Source organism: Chaetura pelagica, unplaced genomic scaffold (assembly GCF_000747805.2).
Source record: "Chaetura pelagica isolate M959 unplaced genomic scaffold, ChaPel_1.0 scaffold178, whole genome shotgun sequence".
NCBI classification, from domain to species: Eukaryota; Metazoa; Chordata; class Aves; order Apodiformes; family Apodidae; genus Chaetura; species Chaetura pelagica.
The window spans coordinates 1,396,987-1,418,858 of record NW_009954505.1 but is presented as its reverse complement, the minus strand read 5'-3'; the positions used below and the strand labels follow the sequence as shown (position 1 = coordinate 1,418,858).

Sequence of the window (21,872 nt, the reverse complement as noted above, 5' to 3'; positions counted from 1 at the left end):
GAGGCTGTGGAGTCTTCATCATCATGATAGGAGATTTTCATAACTTGAATGCACAGAGCCCTGAGCAACCTGCTATAGCTCATCCTGCTCTGCACGGGCTAAGACTACAGACCTTGGGAGGTGCCTTCAGGACACAACTACTACATCATTTGTAATTCCACAACACTACTTTTTGAAAAAAAGTTAAACCACTTAAAATAAAAAAAATCATACTTGAAGGCAATTTACTTCTTTCTTTCTGCAACTATGAGTTTCACGTCGGGTAAATGACTATCCAAAAACTGCTGGATTTCTTGTTTCCTGAAATGTGAGAGGAAAAAAAAAATCCAAAGCCACTTTCTAGTGAAAGAATGAAAAGAACTTTATCTCTGGTAAAAGGACAAAAATATTCAATATATTTCATTAAAAAATAATAAAACCAAGCGTTATTACCCTATTTCAATAAGATTATTTCTTTATAATAAGGCTATTTAAAACATTTCATTTTCCTGATGCTGTGTGTCCAGCGTTTTCACCTTAGAAAATACTGTTTTCTGTACTTTGTCAGATGGAATCCTTTATTTCCTATTAGACACTGATATCTGTTATCCAGTGGTGTATTAAATTCCTCCTGACTGAAGGGATCACTATGTCAGGAATATGGGAATGGACAAAATGAGGAAGACTGTTTGCTAAGCTGGGATTTTTCTTTCTACAACATCACCACATTGAAGCAAAAGCAGTATCTTACTATAGTTGTGTGACACCACCATGAGAAAGTATTACAATAAGGTGACTTTAAACACATTTTACACCTCCAGAGAATAAACAGATTTTGGAGTATTGATCTCAAGACCTGCACTAAAATAATACAACTAAACTCTGTCCTTTAAACAAAAGTCTCTCCATTTCCAAATCAGTCTTCCATTCAGTAAGTCTGTTTTGAATTATTTTCAGAAGTCTCTTTTCCAAGTCAAACTTTTCTACCTCAAATCTTGTCCTCTCATTGTTGAGGAACTTACCCATCCCAAGCTCAATCCAGCTCCTTACTTTCTGGTTTTCAACCTATTTTTCCTTTTCTACTTTTTGCAAAATAAATACACTTGCTGCTTCTCCCACCTTCTCTTATTTTCCCTTTTCGTGTGATACCACTCATTCACATTTAGCTCTCATTCATTATTCCTGATGGCTCACAACCTTTTTTCCTTTTCTATTCTGTTATTCAACTATGATAGTAAAGTACTATGAACTGATTCTCTTTTAAAACTTTACCTCTGGTCACTTCAAGAGTATATTTGGTAGTCTTAAAAATCTACAGACTTGAGCGTGTACTCTGGTTGAGCTGCTGTATTTGACAAGTAAATCCCTTATGTTTACCACTTATGTTTGAATTTAGAATGAAAGCCATGAAAATCTTACCATAAAGGATTCAAGTTTTGTCCTTCATGGCCATAGTTATAGTTTAGGAGCAAAACCAAGGAGATAAAAATTTAAAAATCATCAGAAAAAGTTCACCTTTATAGATCCCATTGTATCCTCCATGGACTTCTCCAGAACTGGAGATTTCTTCAACATGAGCCCCTTGATCAGATGTGAAGTACACAAGAGTTTTATTACTCAGCTTGTATTTCTCCAACACACCCAGAACCTGTCCTAAAAAAACAGAAAAAACAAAACAAAAAACAAAACAAAAACCAGCTTTAATGTCACTGGGTGGCTTTTCATTAGTCCTTCTACATACAAATATTTCTGTTCTTATGCCTTTTAAAAATCACTTTCCATATAAACCTTCTTATACATAGTAATTGGCACCACGCAGCATACAGTAGGAGACAACTGCACAAGGCTTGTTGCAACCGGGACCATGGTTCAATTGCTGCAGGGTTTCTTGAAGTATAAAATGAGAAGATTTGTGCACATCAGAGAAAAGGTCTGATCCACAGAGAGCCAGTGACCTTTGGAAGCAGTTTCTCTCAATCAAGAAAACCCCTCAGCAAGAGCTCAGGATATCTGAAAGCGTCTCAGCCTACAGAATAGAGCTAACAGTTTGGGGGTAAAGCTTTGCTGCCTAGCAACCTATAGAGGCAGCATGGCAAAAATCTCAGTGTGAGTGCTAGAATAAGACATTCTAAGAAAATACATTAGTGCCTCTGGAAGCTTCATAGTTTCATTATCAAACCTATAAGAATTAGACATCAACTAAACTCAAAATGTGCAAGTTAATAAACACAGACACATGCATGTATTTAAAAGAGGAAGCCACATGGATATGCTCTGAAACTTCAAGATACTCTGGGCTCAGGTTTCATTTTCATAAAGGGCTCCTCACACTACCTTGGCACTGTGGAGAGCCTTGAAGTGCACATAAATTACATTTAAATCTATTTAGACTGAGTTCTTTAAAAAGGGTTTCTGTATGAATGGGAATGAAGCCTCTCTTTGTAACTGGCTCCAGTGAATTTTATACTGATTAGGAATCTAAAATTATTGCTTCTGGAAACCAACCAAAGTTTAAGAATATACTTCTTCACATCAGGGTGTAAATGAGCTTTAACCATGTCCTTTAGGGATCTCAGGACATATAAAGATAATTCCGTCTTCACAAACATTTTATCTTTATTTTTTTTACTTAAACATCCAAGAATGGTGAATTTGAATGTTATTTTTTATTTGCTCACCTGTCCACTAAGAATTCATTCATCAGTTGATGCCCAATTATTATGTCAAACGAGGTAAGAAATTTGAAATACTGAGCCTTCTCTAATGGTTTTCAGATAATAATTTCTATTGCTATGCTCTTTTTCTGGATAAGGAGTGGATACTTTACTTTATTGCTACTATTTCTAGTAGTCTTTTAAGGTTATAGCATTCTAAAAGCACCTTGATAAAAAGGTTGACTCTTTTCATTTCTCATCAGCTCAAATTACTGGGTCATGCATCAAGTAACATTAGCAGTTAAATAAGCAATACCTCTTGATGTTGTTTGGAAGCTAGAATCAAATAAAAAAATGTTAGAGGAGAATAATTTGTTTGGGCACATTTTGAAACCTTGTGGGAGTTGAGATTTCCCAACCCAGATGAAGAAAACCTATTACAAAGGCTGACATTTTTAAGTTTGTGGGTTGAGGGAAAATCACACAGATCCATCTGACCATTTTCTTGCTGCAGCAGGTGGACTTAGTGCCAGGAAAGAAAGAGGCAATTTCCTATTGGCTTCGAAGATTCTTTGGAGAATGTACTTGCTCAGTACTTGCTCCAGGTCTCTTGGAAAGGTGGCAATGATGATAAAAAGTGGAGTACATAGATAAATTACAACATTATGTGCAGGTCTTCAGCTACATGACCTCCAAAGTTCCCTTCCAAATTGAATCAACCTATGATTTTATGATTCTACGATAATAGTAATAATAAATGGGATTGCACAAAAATAAATAAATAAATGTGCAATGATATGAACATATGCTTTTTTTTTTTTTTTTAACCTACACAGTTTTCCTTGATGGAACTGGATTTTCAGATTCATCCTGTATATGAAACAAAATGAAAATAAAACAAGAATTCTACTCCATACATCACATTAAATGATCTCTGGAGATTAGAGACATGTTTATTCAATAATGGACATCTTGACTTCCTAATTAATCTGGGAAAAAATGAGAAGCAATGAAAAAAGTCTTGCTATCACAATAATTTAAATACAACAGTCATTATTATGGTGACTTTAAAAAAAAACACAACCAAAAACACAAACAACAAAACAAAGAAGTTTGAGTAGCTTGACTAGACTGAAAAAAAATACCAATAATATTCAGACACTAAATCATTACCCATTTCATTAAAAATACACCCCATAAAAGTGGTAAGAGCAATTGATTCTGGTATTTAGAGGGAAACTGAGAGTGCCATGCCATTGTCTGTATTTTTATTCAACTTCTCTAACACAGCCTAAATGGTAGGTGAACCAGCCTCTCTAATGCTGAATGTAATTTCTGAATGTAAAACTCCAAGCGTACTCTTCTACAGTAAGATACAGTATTTATAAAAGATACTATTCATTTGAAAACAAGGTACAAACATTCAAAAATAATAGCTTGTTTACAAACGAGTTAGTGATTTGGAAAATTGTTCAAAGGTTTAGTCAAACAAGTATATAAACAAATGCATTTGATTAATAAATTAGCTTACTGTCATTTGAAGTCAATAGGATAGAAATGTTATTTGTATTCATTTGAAATAATTTAGATTTAATTTTTTGAAATTATTAATAAAAAGGTCTACAATACAGAATCCCTCTGTGTAATATAGGCATTAAGACAACATAGTCTCTCCCTTTGTGAGGGAAGTTTTAAAGCAGTTTACCAGATTGAAAGAAACAATAAGATTCAAAAGAAGGGTTAAGGATCTGTCTCAAGACAGTTGATGATAAAAGGATTCTGTAAATTTAACATTCTTTTCCCACTCCAGCAGACTTTTAAAGTGTCAGAATATTACAGTGGGCTTTAGACAATTATTAGACAATGATTGATCTGGGATCATCATATCTGCCTAGAAGAAGCAGTTTGGTGTTTGTTTGGAGTTGTGGGGCTTTTTTGTTTTCTTTATGTTTGTTTGGGGTTTTTTTTAAATTATTTTTATTGGCCGTTTCAGAATTTCCTACTGAAACTAACGTTTGTTTTTGAACAGCATCATTAACCAGAGTGACAACTAACCTGTGGTCAGCTGAAGGGGTTCACCTCTGTGAGGGGCAAGCCATGAGGACTTTGAATACCTGCATAATTTCCTACAAGTTAACTCTACATGCAGAAGTAACTGGAAGCTTCCAGAGAAGATACTGATGCCATTCAACTACATAGTCACTACAATGTAAATCTCCTGGGACCCTCTTCCTCCTACATGAGTTAAAGTATTCCACAGTTCATCATCCTTTCAGGCCTCAAAGGTTAAGAGTTTCACTGCATGAAAACTTAATGCTGCAACTTCTGAAAACCATCATTCACAAGCTAACAAACATTCTAATCTCTATGTTGATTTGTGTGATGAAAAACATACCTCACTTTTTAATATGCTGATCTGATTACAAAATCCACAGACTAAAACCTTTGTATAAAAACAAGTTTGGTAACTAAGACCAACACATCCCTATCTTAATTTTCGTGCTTGTACATTTCAGGTTATAAATATGCAAATGTTTTTATGGTGCCATCCAGTTTTCCCTTGATAAATATGTAAATTAGTTTGTCTCTGCAGTGGGGAAGTAATTATCACTTTCAGACCTAGTTATTGAGCACAACACTTGAGGTAAAGATGGAAAATAATAAAACCATTGACAGCAACACAAGAAGTGGCTGCACATATGGTGAACAGTACACAAACTCTGCATGTAGCTTGTTTAACATTCAGAGCTAGAACACAACCACTGGAAGGTGGAAATTCTGGTTTGAAGCAGTAGGTTGATGTTACAGTACATTATCCAGCCAGTCAACAGAACACATCCATCTAAGAAGACAAGTGATTCTACAAAGGGGGAGCATTAGCATATAAGCCTCAAAGGTAAGAATGAATACTAGTTAGTATAACTGTTTGACTAATACAGACAATAAATGCATAACTAATTACAAAATACGCAATAATTTCTGCCAGAAGAAAGTGGAGTTTAGATTCAGCACAAAGTGTTGAATCAATCCTACAGTAACACCATTATTCTTAGAGCTATATGGAAACAACCCACACAATGAAGTTTTCTCCTAAGTACAAAGCTGGAGTCTCAAATGTGCTAAGTTTCTGCTATGATGGGTTAATGGAACATTAACCACGTGAGCAGGACATTCTGTGAAACAAGTAGCATCTGGTTCTGAAAAAACTCATGTATCTTAGTGTTTTAATTTGGATCAGGACTGCATAGCTACAGCAAGTCCAATCACGGACAGTTAATATATTTCTATTTACAAAGTGACTAAGTCTTGGATTTTGTGACCTGAATTCCTTTCAAATTAAACTAAACTCAAGGACGTGCTCCAGGATTGCACCAAAGGCACTCAAACTACTGATGGGCATTCAGCCTCCAGGGCAACAAGAGATTTGGTCTGAAGTGGATTTCCTGTCTCTGCTGGTGTGCTGACAGTCACTCCCCAGCTGGAAGGCAGTTCTGGCCTGCTACTGCTGGCAGGTCAAAACGTGGTAGGATTGAGGAATCCTACAATGAAACCCTGCTGCTAGCACAATCAAGCTCCACCTGTGCATATTGTACATACATAGAGCGTGGAATTTACATATAGCATAGGCATCTATATCTGATACAGTTAATAAAAACAGTTTTTAAAGCTTATGAAACAAAATAAGCATTTTCATATACAATTCACCTATCTTAAGATTAATTAATTTTACAAGTAAAATCAGTGTAAGGGCTTGGAGAAATGCAGTCTCTATTAAAAAAGCAACTTTGATGTGGGGTCAGCTAAGTTACCAGTACAAATCTTCTTTCTGTTTGAATTTGGGTTGCCATGTAATTGTAAACTTGTAATTGGCTTGTGACTGCTTATATATTCCTATAAGTAAAATGTGTCTTTCAGACCCTCAGGTTAAATTTTAAGCATAGTGCACTGCAGATTATGTATGCACTGCTCAGCAGCTATGAATAAATCAACAACATTTTGACTTATAATCATGCAAAAGACAATTTTTTCCTAGAGATGAGTACCACATCTTTTATTTTTCTTATTTATACAGTGTTCATTTTATTATTATTTTTTTTAATATTAAAGTTGGAATGATACTTTGGATATATACAAATAAATGTGGATAACAATGCACAGAGTTAAGATGTGGTTATGAAAGTTGTTAAGACCAGTGAGTATAACTGCAATATAGACGGTGCACGATGGAAAAGTCTTCATATTTACACCAGTGCTATAACACTAATGATGGTTCATTAAAAGTCAAAAGTATAACTATTCAGTGGCTATCTCCATATTAGTATTTAAATTAGCTAATAAATGCATTGCTTGAAATTAACTTTTAGACCTTACATCTGTTGAACATAAGGCTATGTATTTCTAATGCAAATCTTAATTTTCAGCCTACTTAAAATGCTAAAATATGAGAGATGGTCATACAATTTTAGGAGGGTCCATTGCATTTGCATTTTGCATGACAGCTGTGATAACTTTTAGGGTAAATTTATATCTTTATTCTGCACACATCTGAGAATAAGATGTTCTTTCACACTCACAACTAAGATGCATAATGCAAAAGATACTGTCTAGTTCCCCACTTTGAGGTCTACTGTGTTTTCTTTCAAATTTTGGAAGGGGTTTTAGGTAGGACGTAGGCAAAGTGTAATGACAACCAAAGGATGCTATTTATTTTTTTTATCAGACTGTAAGGTGAAGTTAAGGTTCCAGCTATTTGGTCATTCCAATATATGCTGATGGTGATTGATTGAATAATTGTGGACTGATAAAAAAATCTCTATGTCTTCAAAGGTTTACACATTTATTAAAGCCAGACTTGGTTTTAAACTGAGTATGTATATGCTCTTAGAGCCAAATGCATAATGCAAACATTTGCCAGATAAAAGTATGAAGAATTATGCAGAATTTTAAACAGGGCAAGTAATTTAACCCCACATTTTAATCCTCTGCACTTTTCTGAAAATTTCCAAGTATTTGTCAGTGAGTTTGTTTCATTTTTATAAGTTTTGTTAAATAAAATTAGAGCTGCGATAAAATTGGTTGACATTAGAAACTATTTATTCCCTTTCAACAGCTCAATGTTTTAATCTTCATTGAATTTGGGTGTAGCTTTTAAACATTTGCTATAAATCATATACCATAAAGTTAAGACAAGTTTTATTTAGATTAAATTTATATTCCTCATAAAATCTTAATTATTTTCATTTCCTAGTTTTCTGATTTTAATTGTGCAAGTCTAATCTTTCATGAGAGTAGATGTGCATTGACTCATCTCCAAAACATAAGATATCTCTTTTTTTCCCCCTTGACATGACCACTACCAGGCACACTTGCTAATTCACTTACTTTTCTAATTGCTTTTGGGTAACTTAGTAGCTTTTGTGTGTAAGTACTAAAGCCCACTGTGCAATCACCACCTCCAAACCATGCTAGCTGTGAATGTGTCTCTTTACAGATACTGTTAATACCAATAAGAAAGAAAGCCTAACTATGAAAATTGTCCTCAAGGGAGTTTTCCTCTAATGGATGTGAACTCCAGTCTTGCCTTCTCCAGATGACATTCTGATCTTAGTAAAAAGGCAATAAATAAACTGAAGGTGACAAATGATTCTGGTTTTTTCAACTTATTCTCCTGTTATATTTTTTTTCCTCTCATATGTGTGCATGTTCAATGTGACAATATCTATGCTGATTGAAAATCCAGAGGATCCTTTAAAAGTGAAGGCAAATAATTTATCAGGTCATCCTCACTGATAATGGATGGCCAGGGCAGAAGATTGCTCACTACCTTATGAAATGAGACAGTGGTTCCTTAATTCATCTGAGTGATGTCGAAAAAAATATTCCCAATCTATTTGGAAGGAGCTTTTGTTGAATTGTCAGGGTAGCATTCAGTAGCAGAGCTGATGTTTACCAGTTTCTGGTCTGAGGACTGGAAAGAGAAATACGTCACTCCTGCCTTAAATTGGTTTGGAAAGACCTGAGGTCTATGATTAGACCAAGATGTATTTGATGCCTGCAAGACATGCTAGAGGCATAAGATCACAGAGGGCCCTGAGGTCACTAGTGCTATTTTTCTGCCTTTTCTCTACCTAATTCTTACTCACTAAAAAAGCAAATATATGTGAAAAAAAACACAACAAACAAAAAACCAACAACAAAACAAAACCCAAAAATCCAAAAATAAACCCCAGGAGAAATTACTAATATAGTTAGTAATCTGAGTTTATAAAGGTTCAACAACACAAATGCTATATGTCATTAGTTTGAAATGGGAAGTTACAAAAAAAGAGTTATGTCCTGCTGAAAGCAACACAGATTTCTGGAAAGCTGTACTTTGCATACAAGGATCACAGTGAGATTTGTTTTATTAGGTTAAATGTGAAGGCTAAATTTGAGGTGAGAAAGAATCAGTCAGATAGCAACATAGATCAGCTGAAATATTCACGTAAATACAGGGAAAAAAATAATCTGTAAAAAAATAGCATTTGAGAAACAGAGGGGTTATTGCCAAGATAAATTCCTCAATGCATAGATGGCAAATAACCACCAGAACGCCCCAACCAGCTCATTTCTTAGTTATGGGAATAGCACTATTCCCAGGGATAGAGAGGAAAGTACAGGCTTAGTTCATCTCTATTAATGAGGGGGTTTTTTAGTTCCTTCTGAACCTATAACACCAAATCTTTGGACATTGTATATACATAGACATCCTTGAACAGGAAAGGTTTGAAATCTCCACATTTCTGGTGAATGGTTTTGAAACAGACTGGTATTGCAGAGGGAAGTACACAACAGCAAATAGATTTCTGCTCTCAAAGGCACTGGAAAAGCATGGTTAGCTATACTCAGCAACTGACTGTATTGTTATCAAGATTCAACAATTAAATATGACAGCAGTAGGATAAAACATTTGTGTTTGTTTCTTGATAATGTATTTATTATACCAGTTTCTCCTATTTAAAATAATTATTCTCTACTTTCTTACTGAGTGTTATTAAATTTAGTACAGAACCAGAGAAGTGATTAAATGTCACACATAAAAATCCATTTACTTTCTGAGACAGAAACGTGATATCATCATCCAGTATTTTTTTGCCAAGGAAGTCCTCAAAGCTCTTTAACTTGGCCATCTTCTTTTTATGAGAAGCACCTGAGGGTCACTGCAACAACTGGTTGATGGACTATAGCAGAACTACACAAAAGCTGAAATGTAAATGGACTCAAAAATTTAGGATATGAAGCTTGACTACCTCAACTCCAAACTCGTGAGAACATTTAGGACATGTCCCATAGAAATGTTTTAGGGATTTTTCTAAGGACACTTGCCAATTTTGTACCCTATTAAAATACTACTGGTTACAAACTCACCAGAGCAGCACTTTGCCCTTAACTCTATTCTACGACGTTCAGTTTTCCTGTAGGATGCGCTGTCATGGATACAAAGGAACTTACATTACTCTGTTCTGAATCACATCTTTTTATGCTGTTGGAAACTTCAGTCCCATCAGGACATGAGACAGATGGGACATTTCACCTCACTTCCAGCTGCACAGACATAATCCTTTCCTCTGGCTTTTGTTTTCCCTCCACTTTACTGCTAATGGTGATTTGACACTTGCATGGTTTTCCTCCCTGCCTGCGAGCTTCTGGCAGCCACCTCTGCTTTCCTACTCTGCTTTGCCAGCTACTGCTAGCTAGGTACATACTTAGCACTGTCCTGCACTTATTAGAAAGGTAGACCATTTGTTCAGACATTATGTTTAACTTTGAAACTAAATACCCACTTCTATTACATGGTTTTCACTTCTTTTTTTCTTCCCTTTTTAAAAAAAAAAAAACAAACAAATCACTATAAAACACAGATTGTTTGGAAGGTGGTGATCTATTCCTGTAAAGACCCATAACCTTTTCATACAACATCCACGGTTGTTGACTTCAAGTCAACCAAGTTCCACTGACTTCAGTGCAGTTACATCATCCTATGCGAATAGAAAACCTATCCCAGCATGGTTAAAGAGAACATATATTTATAAGGATATTTATAGTATTATATCACATATTCGAGTGAGCACTCTTTTCCAACCAAGTCCTTAAAAAAACATCTCTTTAAAAAAAAAAAAAAAAAAAGAGATTATGAGGGATCTGGGTATCTGCCACCTAGAAACACTTGTATATTGCTACATAAAGATTGTGATCTTCTTAACTTAATCTCATTCTCTTCAGATTTATGACTTGCATAGAACTGAGAAATGTCTATATACAAAAGTTAAATTAAATACAAAAGTTCTGTTAGTTAATCTAAAAAGAGAAACATTAAAGTATGTCAAATTGATATTACCTTTTTTATCTCAATTGTATGACACTTTTGTTCCTCCTTCTTAAAACCTAGTCTTTCCAGAACTGCTGCTATAATATCATTCCAATAAGCTATTATCAATAGGAACTGATCACTGTAGGAGATGCCAAGTAATGAAAAGCAGCCAAGTGGGAGGAAAAAATATAGTGTGATCTCCTGTGACAATCCATTGGGAAGAAATAGCAAAGAATAATAGCAAAGGAAAAAAGAGAATAAATTATCTACTTGTGGTATATGAGGAGCTGACAAGAAAAGAAGGCCAGATTTGACTCAGATGAAGTGTACCTCTCTCACATGAGGAAGGCAAAAATTTGTTTAAAGGAAGATAAAATTAATATTGTAGATATAGAAATATATTAGCTACTTAGTTCAATGAGACTGTTTATACCAATATGGGAGAGAACCTCATCTTAAGGCTCTGTTTTTAGACAACTGCATCATAATTATTTTTCTATATGTATACTACTGGACGGGGCAAGATACCTTTTGACAACTAGAGAAAGAAAGGAATCAACCAGAAGGGAAAGAAATTTAATCTTCAGAGGTGGTAACACACCAACCACATTTGGTTAAAATCCATTTCCTGACTGCCACTGAAGCAGCTTAATTGTGCATGGAGAGAGTTTTAGAAAGAGAAGAGCTTATAAAAGCTTCTGATAATCTCAAGGTGTTGTAATTTTACTTTATTTTTAAATCCATTGTTTCTATTTTAAAGAAAATACTGTTTGCTATTTAACACCCATAGCAAACTTTTGAATATATTCATTAAAGGTTTCTTATCATCACAACTTGTCAGCAAGAAATTGAATCAGACTTAGTAAACAAAAAAAATCTAATTTCAGATTTTAAAACTTTAGAGCTAAGGAGTCCCAGAATTTTACAAAGTTATAATCTGAAAAAAATGTAATGATAATGGCTCTTTTATATTTTTTTACATTATATGTTACTGAATGTTTCTGAAAGTTTTGGTATGATGAGATGATTTTAGAAAGGACATAGAATCACAGAATCACAGAATGGTCTGGGTTGGAAGGCACCTTCAAGGATGCCCCTCCTGACATGGGAAGGGACATTTATCACTAGACCAGGTTGCTTAAAGCTCCATGCAACATGACCTTGAACACTTTGCACGACGAAGGACCCACAACTTCTCTGGGCATCCTGTTTCAGTGACTCACCACCCTAATTGTAAAAAAATTCTTTCTTATGTCCAAATTAAATCTACCCTCATGCTGTTTATAAGCATTGCTCCTTGCCTTGTCACTAACGGCACATATAAAATGTCTCTCTCCATCTTTCTTATATGTCCTCTTCATTTATTGAGAGGAAGCTATCAAGTTTCCTTGGAGCCTTCTCATCTCCAGGCTGAACAACCCCAACTCTCTCAGCCAGTCTTCATAGGAGAGGTGCTCCAGCCCTTGGATCATCTTTGTGGTCCTTCTCTGGACTCACTCCAACAGTTCCTTAACTTTATTGTGCTGGAGACCCCAGAACTATATGCAAGTGGGGTCTCCCAAAAGCAGAGTAGAAGGCAAGATTCATCTCCCTCAGCCTGCAGACCACAATTGTTTTGATGCAGCCCAAGGTATAATGGGCTTTCTGGGATGCAAGAGCATGTTGCTGGCTCACGTCCAATTTTTCATCCACCAAACTGAACAGATCAATTATATCTGTTCAAATTGTAAACAAAGAAAAAGTCTTACTCTTTTATTACTTGCTAAATGTGTGCACTCAATTAGAAGCACTTTGATACCTTTCACACAGTCTTATGCTATACAGACAGCTACATTTTTCACAGACAAAAATAGTATATTCCATGACTTTGCTAGAAATGCTGAGACATCCTGAGCTACCCATTTATTTAAAAAATCTAGGACTAAGCTTTCTTTAGATTTGCAGGATGACAAAAATCATATTTTTTTTTCTGGGCCAGGCCATTCTTTTCACTAAAATTAAAGCACAATTACATTTGTATTATTTGTTTGCCTGCTGTTTTTTTAAACAAATGTATTCTAATTCAGAAATGGAAGGAAAATAAATTTCTAACACCCAAATATCTCATTCACTGAAATACAAGGACCTAAATCCTTTATCCCCATAACACAGAAACGGTAGTACTTGAAAAATACGTAGGCTGAAGCACCTAAGGGCCAAGGTAATCACACACAATTCTAGGCAAACTAAGTGTGACTTTACAGTCACATCTAGTAGTTTGCTAAAAGTGTGCCTGATGAAAGAGGAAGGTGCTTCTCTTGTTTCTTCTCCTTTCTGCTTTCTGAAGCTGATTAGGAAAAAGGAGGCAATGGAGGGAAGGGTGTTCTGCCTTCCTTCTTCTGGTAGCAGCAAGCTGCAAGATCCACAGAAGCTAAAAAATATAACTTCATGTTGGTTTAAGGTAGGGATTCAATTATCCTGGAGTTTCTCTTTCATCATCTCAAGGAAGTAACTGAGGGATCGGGTGTTTCTTTGGACATTGAACTTGCTCCTCTAGCATAAAATCTGTTGGGTGTTCTTGGGATTACTATAATGTGCTCTTCATGAGGAAACATTATAAAGAAAATTCCACTGTTGAACAGGGACAGGCAATTATTTAAAAGGAGAAGGGTAAATATGGAACTCAGAGCTAAGTCAAAAGAAAAAGAAAACAAAAAGAAAGCATCCTAATTAGTAAAAAATACCTTGAGTACACTAAATGTGTTCTTTTACAATTAAATACCGAGGGAAAAAGCTGAAGAAAAATTATCACATTACCTGCCTGCCTTTCACTAGTCACAGTATCATCAATGTAGTGCTTTCCATATCCTTAAAAATATCACTACTTTTTTTGCTGGTGCAAAAAGCTTCTGGTAAAGCAAAATACACTTTTTTTTTTTTTTTTTTAAGAACAATAGTGATCTTTGGTACTATTGCCAATCTGTCTATTACATAGTGGGGTTATTTTACCACTCAAATGTACCATTGGAAAAAAAACACAACACACACAATAGTTATAGTCAATAAAAAGGTAATTCTACCAAACTCATCAATAAGAGCTTATTAACATTTTGAATTTGAGCCTTGTGATTCAGCAGTTTGAAATTTCTTCATGGCAATTCAATAATAGGAGCCAACCTGCTGATAAACAGTATTTTATGACACAGAATCAATGTTGTCATAAACTTTGTTGTATGATTATTGTTTTCACTGAGAATTAGTTCCCCTCTTTTTTAATGAGATGGCCTCAAATTAACATACATTTCAAAGGAAGCATGAAAAGTTTCCTACCTGTCTCTGGGGAAAAGCAGGAATTATTTTAAAAGGATCAATATGATTCTCAGGATCGCCACTAACGTTGAATTGCACATAGCCAGTTCTAGATTTTTTTTCTATAGTTAAATGAAATGCAGCCAGCTATGAATTAAAGGTAAAAGTCTGGAAGGCATTTCCTGCATCATTTTCAAAACTGGTCACATAATTTTAGTTCATATATAGGTGAAGATACTTAATTATCTTTCAAAAATACCATTTAATCCCCAGGACCAGAGGAAAACCTGAGTTTCTGAATCCAAGTGCACATTCTATTTCCCACTTCTAACATGGATTGAGACCTGGAAGAATAAATGGCTTGCTCACTCCTTTCCCTGTTCCCATGCCAGCTGAATTAAAGTCTTTATGCTTTATTACACATCTAAAGCTGGATTACTGGGTGACTGGCAGCAAAGCTATACCTCAGTAGGTAAATCTGAACATCATTTCTGTGTCTCAGTTGTTTTTTTTTTCCTGAGAAATCAATTAATGTGATCCCTCTAGCTGAGAAAGACTTTGTGAAAATGCTTATTTGTGAATCTGTACTCTAGTGAAGTAATGCCACAGAAAATATCAAATCTGTCTTCTAAACAGAACTTCAATAGTATGTGTTAAATAAAACAGAAGGACTCATATTTAACAATGAGGAATATACCTACTGTTGAGTAGCTGTTCATTAAGAAGGTACTCTGTGATGAGGAGACAGGGTAGATTTAGGTTAGACATTAGAAGAAATTCTTCACTATGAGGGTGGTGAGACACTGGAACAGGTTACAGGAACATGGCTGCCCCATCCCTGGAAGTATTCAAGACCAGGTTGGATGGGGCTTTGAGCAACCTGGTCTACTGGGACATGTCCCTGAGCATAAAAGGGTGTTGAAACTAGGTGATATTTAAGGTCCCTTCCAACCCAACCCATTCTATGGTGGTTCCAACAGGAAAATAAATAGCATGTGAACGTATGCTTAAAATCTGTATTATAAGACACAAGCATGGGAGATTGAACTTTCCTGTTTTTGAATACTTGAGTTCAGACTTACAATGTTCATTTGTGCTGTCTGAGTGCTTGTATGAATGTATAACTATTTAGACTGTATCAGTTGTAGTAATGTCTAGAGTCTACTATCTGAAGGTACAAGGAAAGGGTGTGGGTGGGAAGGCTTAAACACTCAGATTAAAAATAATTAACATCTTTAGTTTCCCTGCTCCTTTGTTTCACATTTAGGCTTCTTTCATAGAGACATAACTTCTACCAGCAACATCCTTCACCTACCAGCTGAGCTGCATCTGTTAGTAAAACCATGATTACAAGCTATAAATGCCTTGACAGATACTGCTTTCTGTGTCCAAGCATTGAAGAAAAAGGATGGCAGAATCACATTCATAAGTCAGTGCTGAAGTTTTCAGATTCACAACAGGGACACCTTCACCAAAGTGAGCAAAGGGAGCTGTAAATCATGTCTCTCTCTGCCATCCTGATTCCTTGCTCTGAGTGACTGACTTACTAAATTCCAGTAGAGTATCTTTGGGACAGGGCAAACGCAATTCCTCTTAACAGCTTCACAGCATCAGTGCTAAAGAGGTTGCTATGCAGAGACACTCCACTAGAAAACCTTTAGTAGCCTCCTTTGAACTGCTTTCTTAGTCTGTATTTTGGAAGTTATCTAAAATCTGGACAGTTAACCCTATTCAGTTTCCTAGTTGCAACCTTCATCCAAGTATATGCAGAAATAACTGCATTTGTGCAGGTCAGTTTTGGCTTAATTTTTTATTCTGTTCTTAATCTCACTGATGATGAATTTCTCCACCCGCAAAATTCAGTTGTACCATTAGTATATGAGAAGAAAGAGTTGTTGGGATTCCCTTATCCCCAGCTTATCTAAATCAAGCTTTGGGCTTTCTGCTACAAATGGAAACTATCATGTCTCAAGAGCAATGCCAATTTTTTCATTGATCAGAGCATTTTTATCAGTTAGATGTCATTCCACTATTTTTTTATTAGACCAAACTTTCAGAGGTTCAGAACTAATAAAAAGATTTTAAAATTTTCAAAGTTGTATGATTACACTTTTGTAAAGTAAAATGCACAATGCAGTAACATATTTTGTGCTGACAATTTAACTCCTGCAATAACAGATGCAAATGAAATCTGTTCAGCAGTTGGCAGCAAATTTTGAACAAAACAGCACTGCTACCAAAAGCTGCATTACACTGAAGTTTTCCATCATAAAGTGTGCGATACTAAGACATTATTTCAACTTGATTGATTAAAAAAATACTATAGAAATGGTTGCTTAAGATGTGCTTTGTAATCTTGTAAATAATGTTCTAAGAAGGAGCTTTGCTGCGCAAGAAGATGTAACATAGGAAAAAGGAAACTGTATTTAAGGAGGATTAGGTAACTCAGGAGGCTTATCATTGTGGAAATGGGAGCCTTTCATCACTTAGTCACCTCTTAAATTCAGTCCCACTCAGTAGTGACTAAAAGTCATTGCTGCTTAGTGACATATGAAATGAGTTTGGGTTTTAGCCCAGATCGTAACTGGAAAGCATCCACATCATAAAAGGCAGAACCACAAATGTCTTTAATCTGCACCCTTATTGACAATTTTCCCAGATCAGACCTAAAGAGCGATGTGCTTCAAGAGCTTAACTACTGTTTTAGCTAAGGAAACAGTCTCTTAATGGCAGAGTAGAAGCAGAAGGGCAGAACAGGGTGGGAAAATGCTGTTCCAGTCACAGAGTACATATATTGGTTGAATATCTTCTTCTTTTAGAGATGCCGGCTGAACATCTTTAATGATAATAAAAACAACTTAAAAATACATACATTAGACTTCAGATGTGTACCAGTATAAGCTCATGAAAGCAAGTTCAAGGAATGCACCATTAGCATCTGTTCTGGTTTGGTTTGGTGGGCTTTTTGGTAGTGCGGGAAGGGCCCCAGGAGTAGCTCTGGTAAGAAGCTGAAAAGCTCCCCCTGCTCCAAACCCAGCCAAGGAGCCATAGGAGGGACAAGAGATGAACCCCTGCCATTAACATACGAAAGAATCAACATTAACATGTGAAGAAGAGAAGCACGTGGTGGAGAAGAGCTGAGCTGGAGGACAGAGCGGTGCTGGTGGTTGGTGAGGAAGCAGGGGCAGAAGGTGCCCAAGCAGAAGTTTCCCTGCAGCCCATGGCGAGATGGCAGCTGTGCCCCTGCACTCATGGAGGAACGTGGTGGGACATTCCCTGAAGGCATCAGGAGGGGGGAACTTGGCCCTGGACTTGGATGTCGTGGCCAGAGGATTTGCTGCCTGTGGACTCTGATTGCATACGTTTGGAAGACCACAGTGCTATGGGAGTTTGTTCCTGAAACAGCCCATGGTTCTGTGGGAAGCCCAGGCTGGAGCAGCTCCGGACCTTGTGGGAAGAACTCAGGAAGGGAGATTGGTGGAAGACTCTGTGCCATGGGAGGGACCCCGTGGGGAAGCAGGGGAGGATTGTGAGGAATCCTTCCTGAGGAGGCAGGAGCAGCAGGAACCCCCAGCCTGTGAAGTGACTCCAAACCCCATCCCCTGTCCCCCTGTGCCGCTGGGGGGAAGGAGGGAGAGAAACCGGGAACCAAGGGATTGGGGCCCGGGAAGAAGGGAGGGGTGGGGTAACATCTGCAAGCCCTGCTCTGGGTGTGTCTGTGTCCTGGGGGGGTGTGATTAGTGTGGAATTAAATTATTATTTCTTTCCCAAGTTGAGTCTGTTTTTCCTGGGACCTTAATCAGTGAAGATCCCTCCTTGTCCTTTGTCTCAACCCGTGAGCTTTGTCCTCCCCATCCCAGGGTGTGTGGAGGGCAGTTGGGTGAGCGGACACAGGACTGTTCCTTTTGTTGTCATGTTGTCTCAAATCATGACAGCATCAGGCATTATTCTTCAGATTTTTAATTCCATCTTTAAGTTTTCAGGCTCAGCTAAGTTTGTGCCATATTCATAATAGTTGGATAAAAAGATCTGAGTCTGATTATCTGGCACTTCTGATCATGTGTTATTCTGCTTTGCTTATCTTTTAAATTGACCCTGCACTGTTACAAATTACTACATTTGGTGAAAAGCCATAATAAATTAGGCTCATCTCTGCGTCAAAGATTTTTTTTATGAAAAGAAATAAATAATTAAAATTTAAGGATATTTAATTCATTTATTTTCCTCAAAGCAGTAGGATTTTTTTTTTCCCTTTGATATCATTAATGATTATTTTTATTATTTTGGCATAATTCAGAATTCTCAGAGGATTTGTGGTACATTTTAAGTTGATCCTAATAGAGCAGGGTTCTAAATAGAGGCTGAAAGCATGCAAACACTGTAAGGTAAAATAAAGATGTGAGAATTCACAATAACAACCACTAAGAATTATATGAAGAGATTCATATTTCAGATTAAACTCACTAATATTATGCTGTTTCTTAGAAGGAGAACAGTTACTTCTCAATATAGAAAATAACATTAAAAATAAAACAACATCTGGGAATACAATTTCAGGGCCGAATAACTTGAAATAAATATTAAAATAACATTTTAATTACTTTATAATTAAAAATAATAAGTCAATTTTAAGAGCTTGTCAGCTTGTAAGTTCAAAATAATTATTTTAAAATGAGAAAGAAAATACTTCTACTAAGAAACTGAAGACAGATTATGCAATGGTTTAGGCTGGAAGGGACCTTAAAGTTCTTTATTTACAACTCACGTGCATGGACATGGACACTTTCCACTAGACCAGGTTGCTCTAAGCCCTGTCCAGACTGGCCTTGAACACTTCCAGATATGAGGCATCCAGAGCTTCCCTTTGGCAACCTGTTCCAGCATCCCACCGCCCTCTCAATAAGGAATTCACCACCTTCCTGGGCAACTTGTGCCAGTGCTTGGTCAGGCTCAGACTCAAAAAATTGTTTCCTGATGTTCAGAGGGAACCTTCTGTGTTTCAGGTTGCGCCCATTGCACAGAGCACCAGTGAGAAAAGCCTCGTCCTACCCTCTTTGCAATCTCCATTCAGGTATCTTTACACATCAGCAGGATTATCCCTCAGCCTTATCTTCTCCAGGATGAACAGCCGCTAGTCCAAACTGTCTCAGCCTTTCCTCACAGGAGAGATACTCCAGTCCCTTAATCTTCCTCATGATACTTTGCTGGACATTGTTCAGTAACTCCATATCCCTCCTGTACTGTGAAGGCATAGAGCTAATCTCTTCACATATAACCGTACCAAATCTTTTAAGATATTTGAAACTCAAGTTACGTGTGAGATGCATTTGGATTTATTTCCACTTCTTTTCTTCTGATTAACAAACATCAGATGATAGTAATACTTTCTTGGCATAACTTCATTCTACGACAGGTCAAAAGACCATGGAGGAGAGGCAAGGGGTTTTTTCAGCTTGCAGGACATTCACATCAAATATACAAACAAGGTCCCCACTGTACAGTTACCTAGCTTGTGCCAGACTGCAATTGCTGAGACTTTTTTATACTTAAGCCATTCAGTTTTGATTGCTCCACACAGTTTAAGAACTGATACGTAGCTTTGCTACTGCTAACAGAATAACAGCAAAAGGGGTGTTGAATTAGTGTGTCTTCACACTGCTTGCATGTGAGTCTACAGGGGGCTCCAAAACTCTTTGCAGTGATCTGGTTTGGATTAAATTAGTGTAATACAATTTACATCAAAACCAATTTCTAAACATGTCCATTTCTCTTCCTATGCTCTATCAGGAATGAAGGTATTAAGGAAAGGAAGAAGGGTGGACGGAAGCAAAATATAATGTTGCATTCATTCATAACTTTCCACTTTTAGACTGTAAGATGATTTCATCTGCTCTCATATGAATTATAATTAATAGCATTAATAAGGTGCTTAGCCTACATTGAAAGAAAATTAATGTTATTAAGCAGAGAATAACTCTCTAAGGCATGTCACATGCAGTGACAACATAACTGTGAATGCTTTAAACATTAAATTCTGTTATACACACATCAATATGCAGAACCACAAGATGTATGTGGTCCCAAATCTTATTCAGAGAGTCTGTATTTTGTGTTTTTGGCATGGATTGTAATCATACTCTTCAGTATTGTTTTAACAAGTCACAAACATGAAATATTCAAAGGGGTGTTTAATTCAATGTCTTACAGGTTTTTCTTCTCCTAGCATGGAGATTGTTGTATAATTGAATAACTGTCCAATTAGGTAATTGATTCTCAATAAATAAACAAGTGAAAATGGAGAACTGTCTTTCATTTATAATTCTCAGTCTGAGTAGACTTCTCTGCCTTACTATAAAGACTGCTGATTTTTCTCCTTGAAAATGGCAGCTAAACTCTTTCTGATTCTTGTTGATCTCTCAAATGAGGAACAGTATTTCTTTTGCATTTCATTGTCCTAACTTGATATAACTTTTATCCCTGGCACCTGACAGTCTGAACTTCTACCTTCTTGTCTACTCTTTTTTTTTTTTTTAATCTCATTCAGCCACAAGGATTTTCCACAATATTTCCCACTCAGTAGAAAACATATTGTTAGTTTATTTCAGAATTGAGTTGAAGTTGATGTTTCTTTTCCTACTAGATGCTAATAATTTCTGATGTGGTGCTATTAAGCAGTTTTCTATACACTCACTTTTTCTTCCTCCTCTTGTGTTGTCTTTAAGTATAAGGTTTTGCTGAATATTGTTATATCTGGGCTATTTTGTTCTTATTGCTTTTTCAAGTTAAATTCATCTATGCATAAATACTATTTTCTGTCTAGTGAATGATAAAACTTCCCTTTGTGGAAAGGTTTTCATTTTTTCAGCTTTTTCAGACAATTTTGTTTGACTTCTATACTCTTAACATCTTCAGAAGCTTTCCAAGGAAATAGGGGTTACTAACATCAGCAGCACAGTGAATAAATCTGCTTAGTTGATGCATTAAGACTAGAATGTTCAGTGGAGGTTAATGGAAATAAGTAGTCCCTTCAATTGAAAAAAAAAAAAAAAAAAAAAAAAAAAAAAAGCTATATTATTCCTTCAAAGTCCTTTGGAACTGTCAGCCATTTTTTTTCCCCATTCCAATAATGGAGGAGAAAGTAACAGAGGAATTAAACATATTTTCTACCTCCTGGAGCAAATATGCAATCTGTCAACACAGGAGTCTTAAAAGACAAGCAAAACCAAGCAACCAGACCCCCAGCTGAAACAAATTTGAAGCTTGTATACTAGTTTCTGACAGATAAGGATCTGTTTTGTGATTAAGCTAGCTCTGCTGTGCCTTATGCTCCTGCAATGGATTGTAAAGGACAATACATGAGGAAACTCATGTATCTCCTCTCTGCATTTGTTCAAAAGCATCACGTTATCACCACTGAATTTACATCCTTGGTTTATTCCAAGTTTTTTAAATAATGTGCTTCTGTCCTAGTTAGGTTTGTTTGACACATGTCCTAGGAGCCCATGGTTATTCTGTAAGAAAGTGGTGGTTTTCAATTTATTGCCATCTCTGCATTGTTAAAAACTGAATCAGCATCATGCCAGTTGCCTGGGGTTCCAACT

General features: G+C 36.3%; 1 protein-coding gene across 1 annotated transcript in view; it reads right to left on the bottom strand.

Moving 5' to 3' along the window:
• STS (steroid sulfatase (microsomal), isozyme S) overlaps positions 1-21,872 on the bottom strand; it is a 74,641-nt gene that overhangs the window by 33,159 nt on the left and 19,610 nt on the right. The window contains exon 6 of the mRNA XM_010004643.1: positions 1,495-1,632. Coding sequence (XP_010002945.1) covers positions 1,495-1,632 — 138 coding nt within the window. The remainder of the gene's footprint in view (positions 1-1,494; positions 1,633-21,872) is intronic.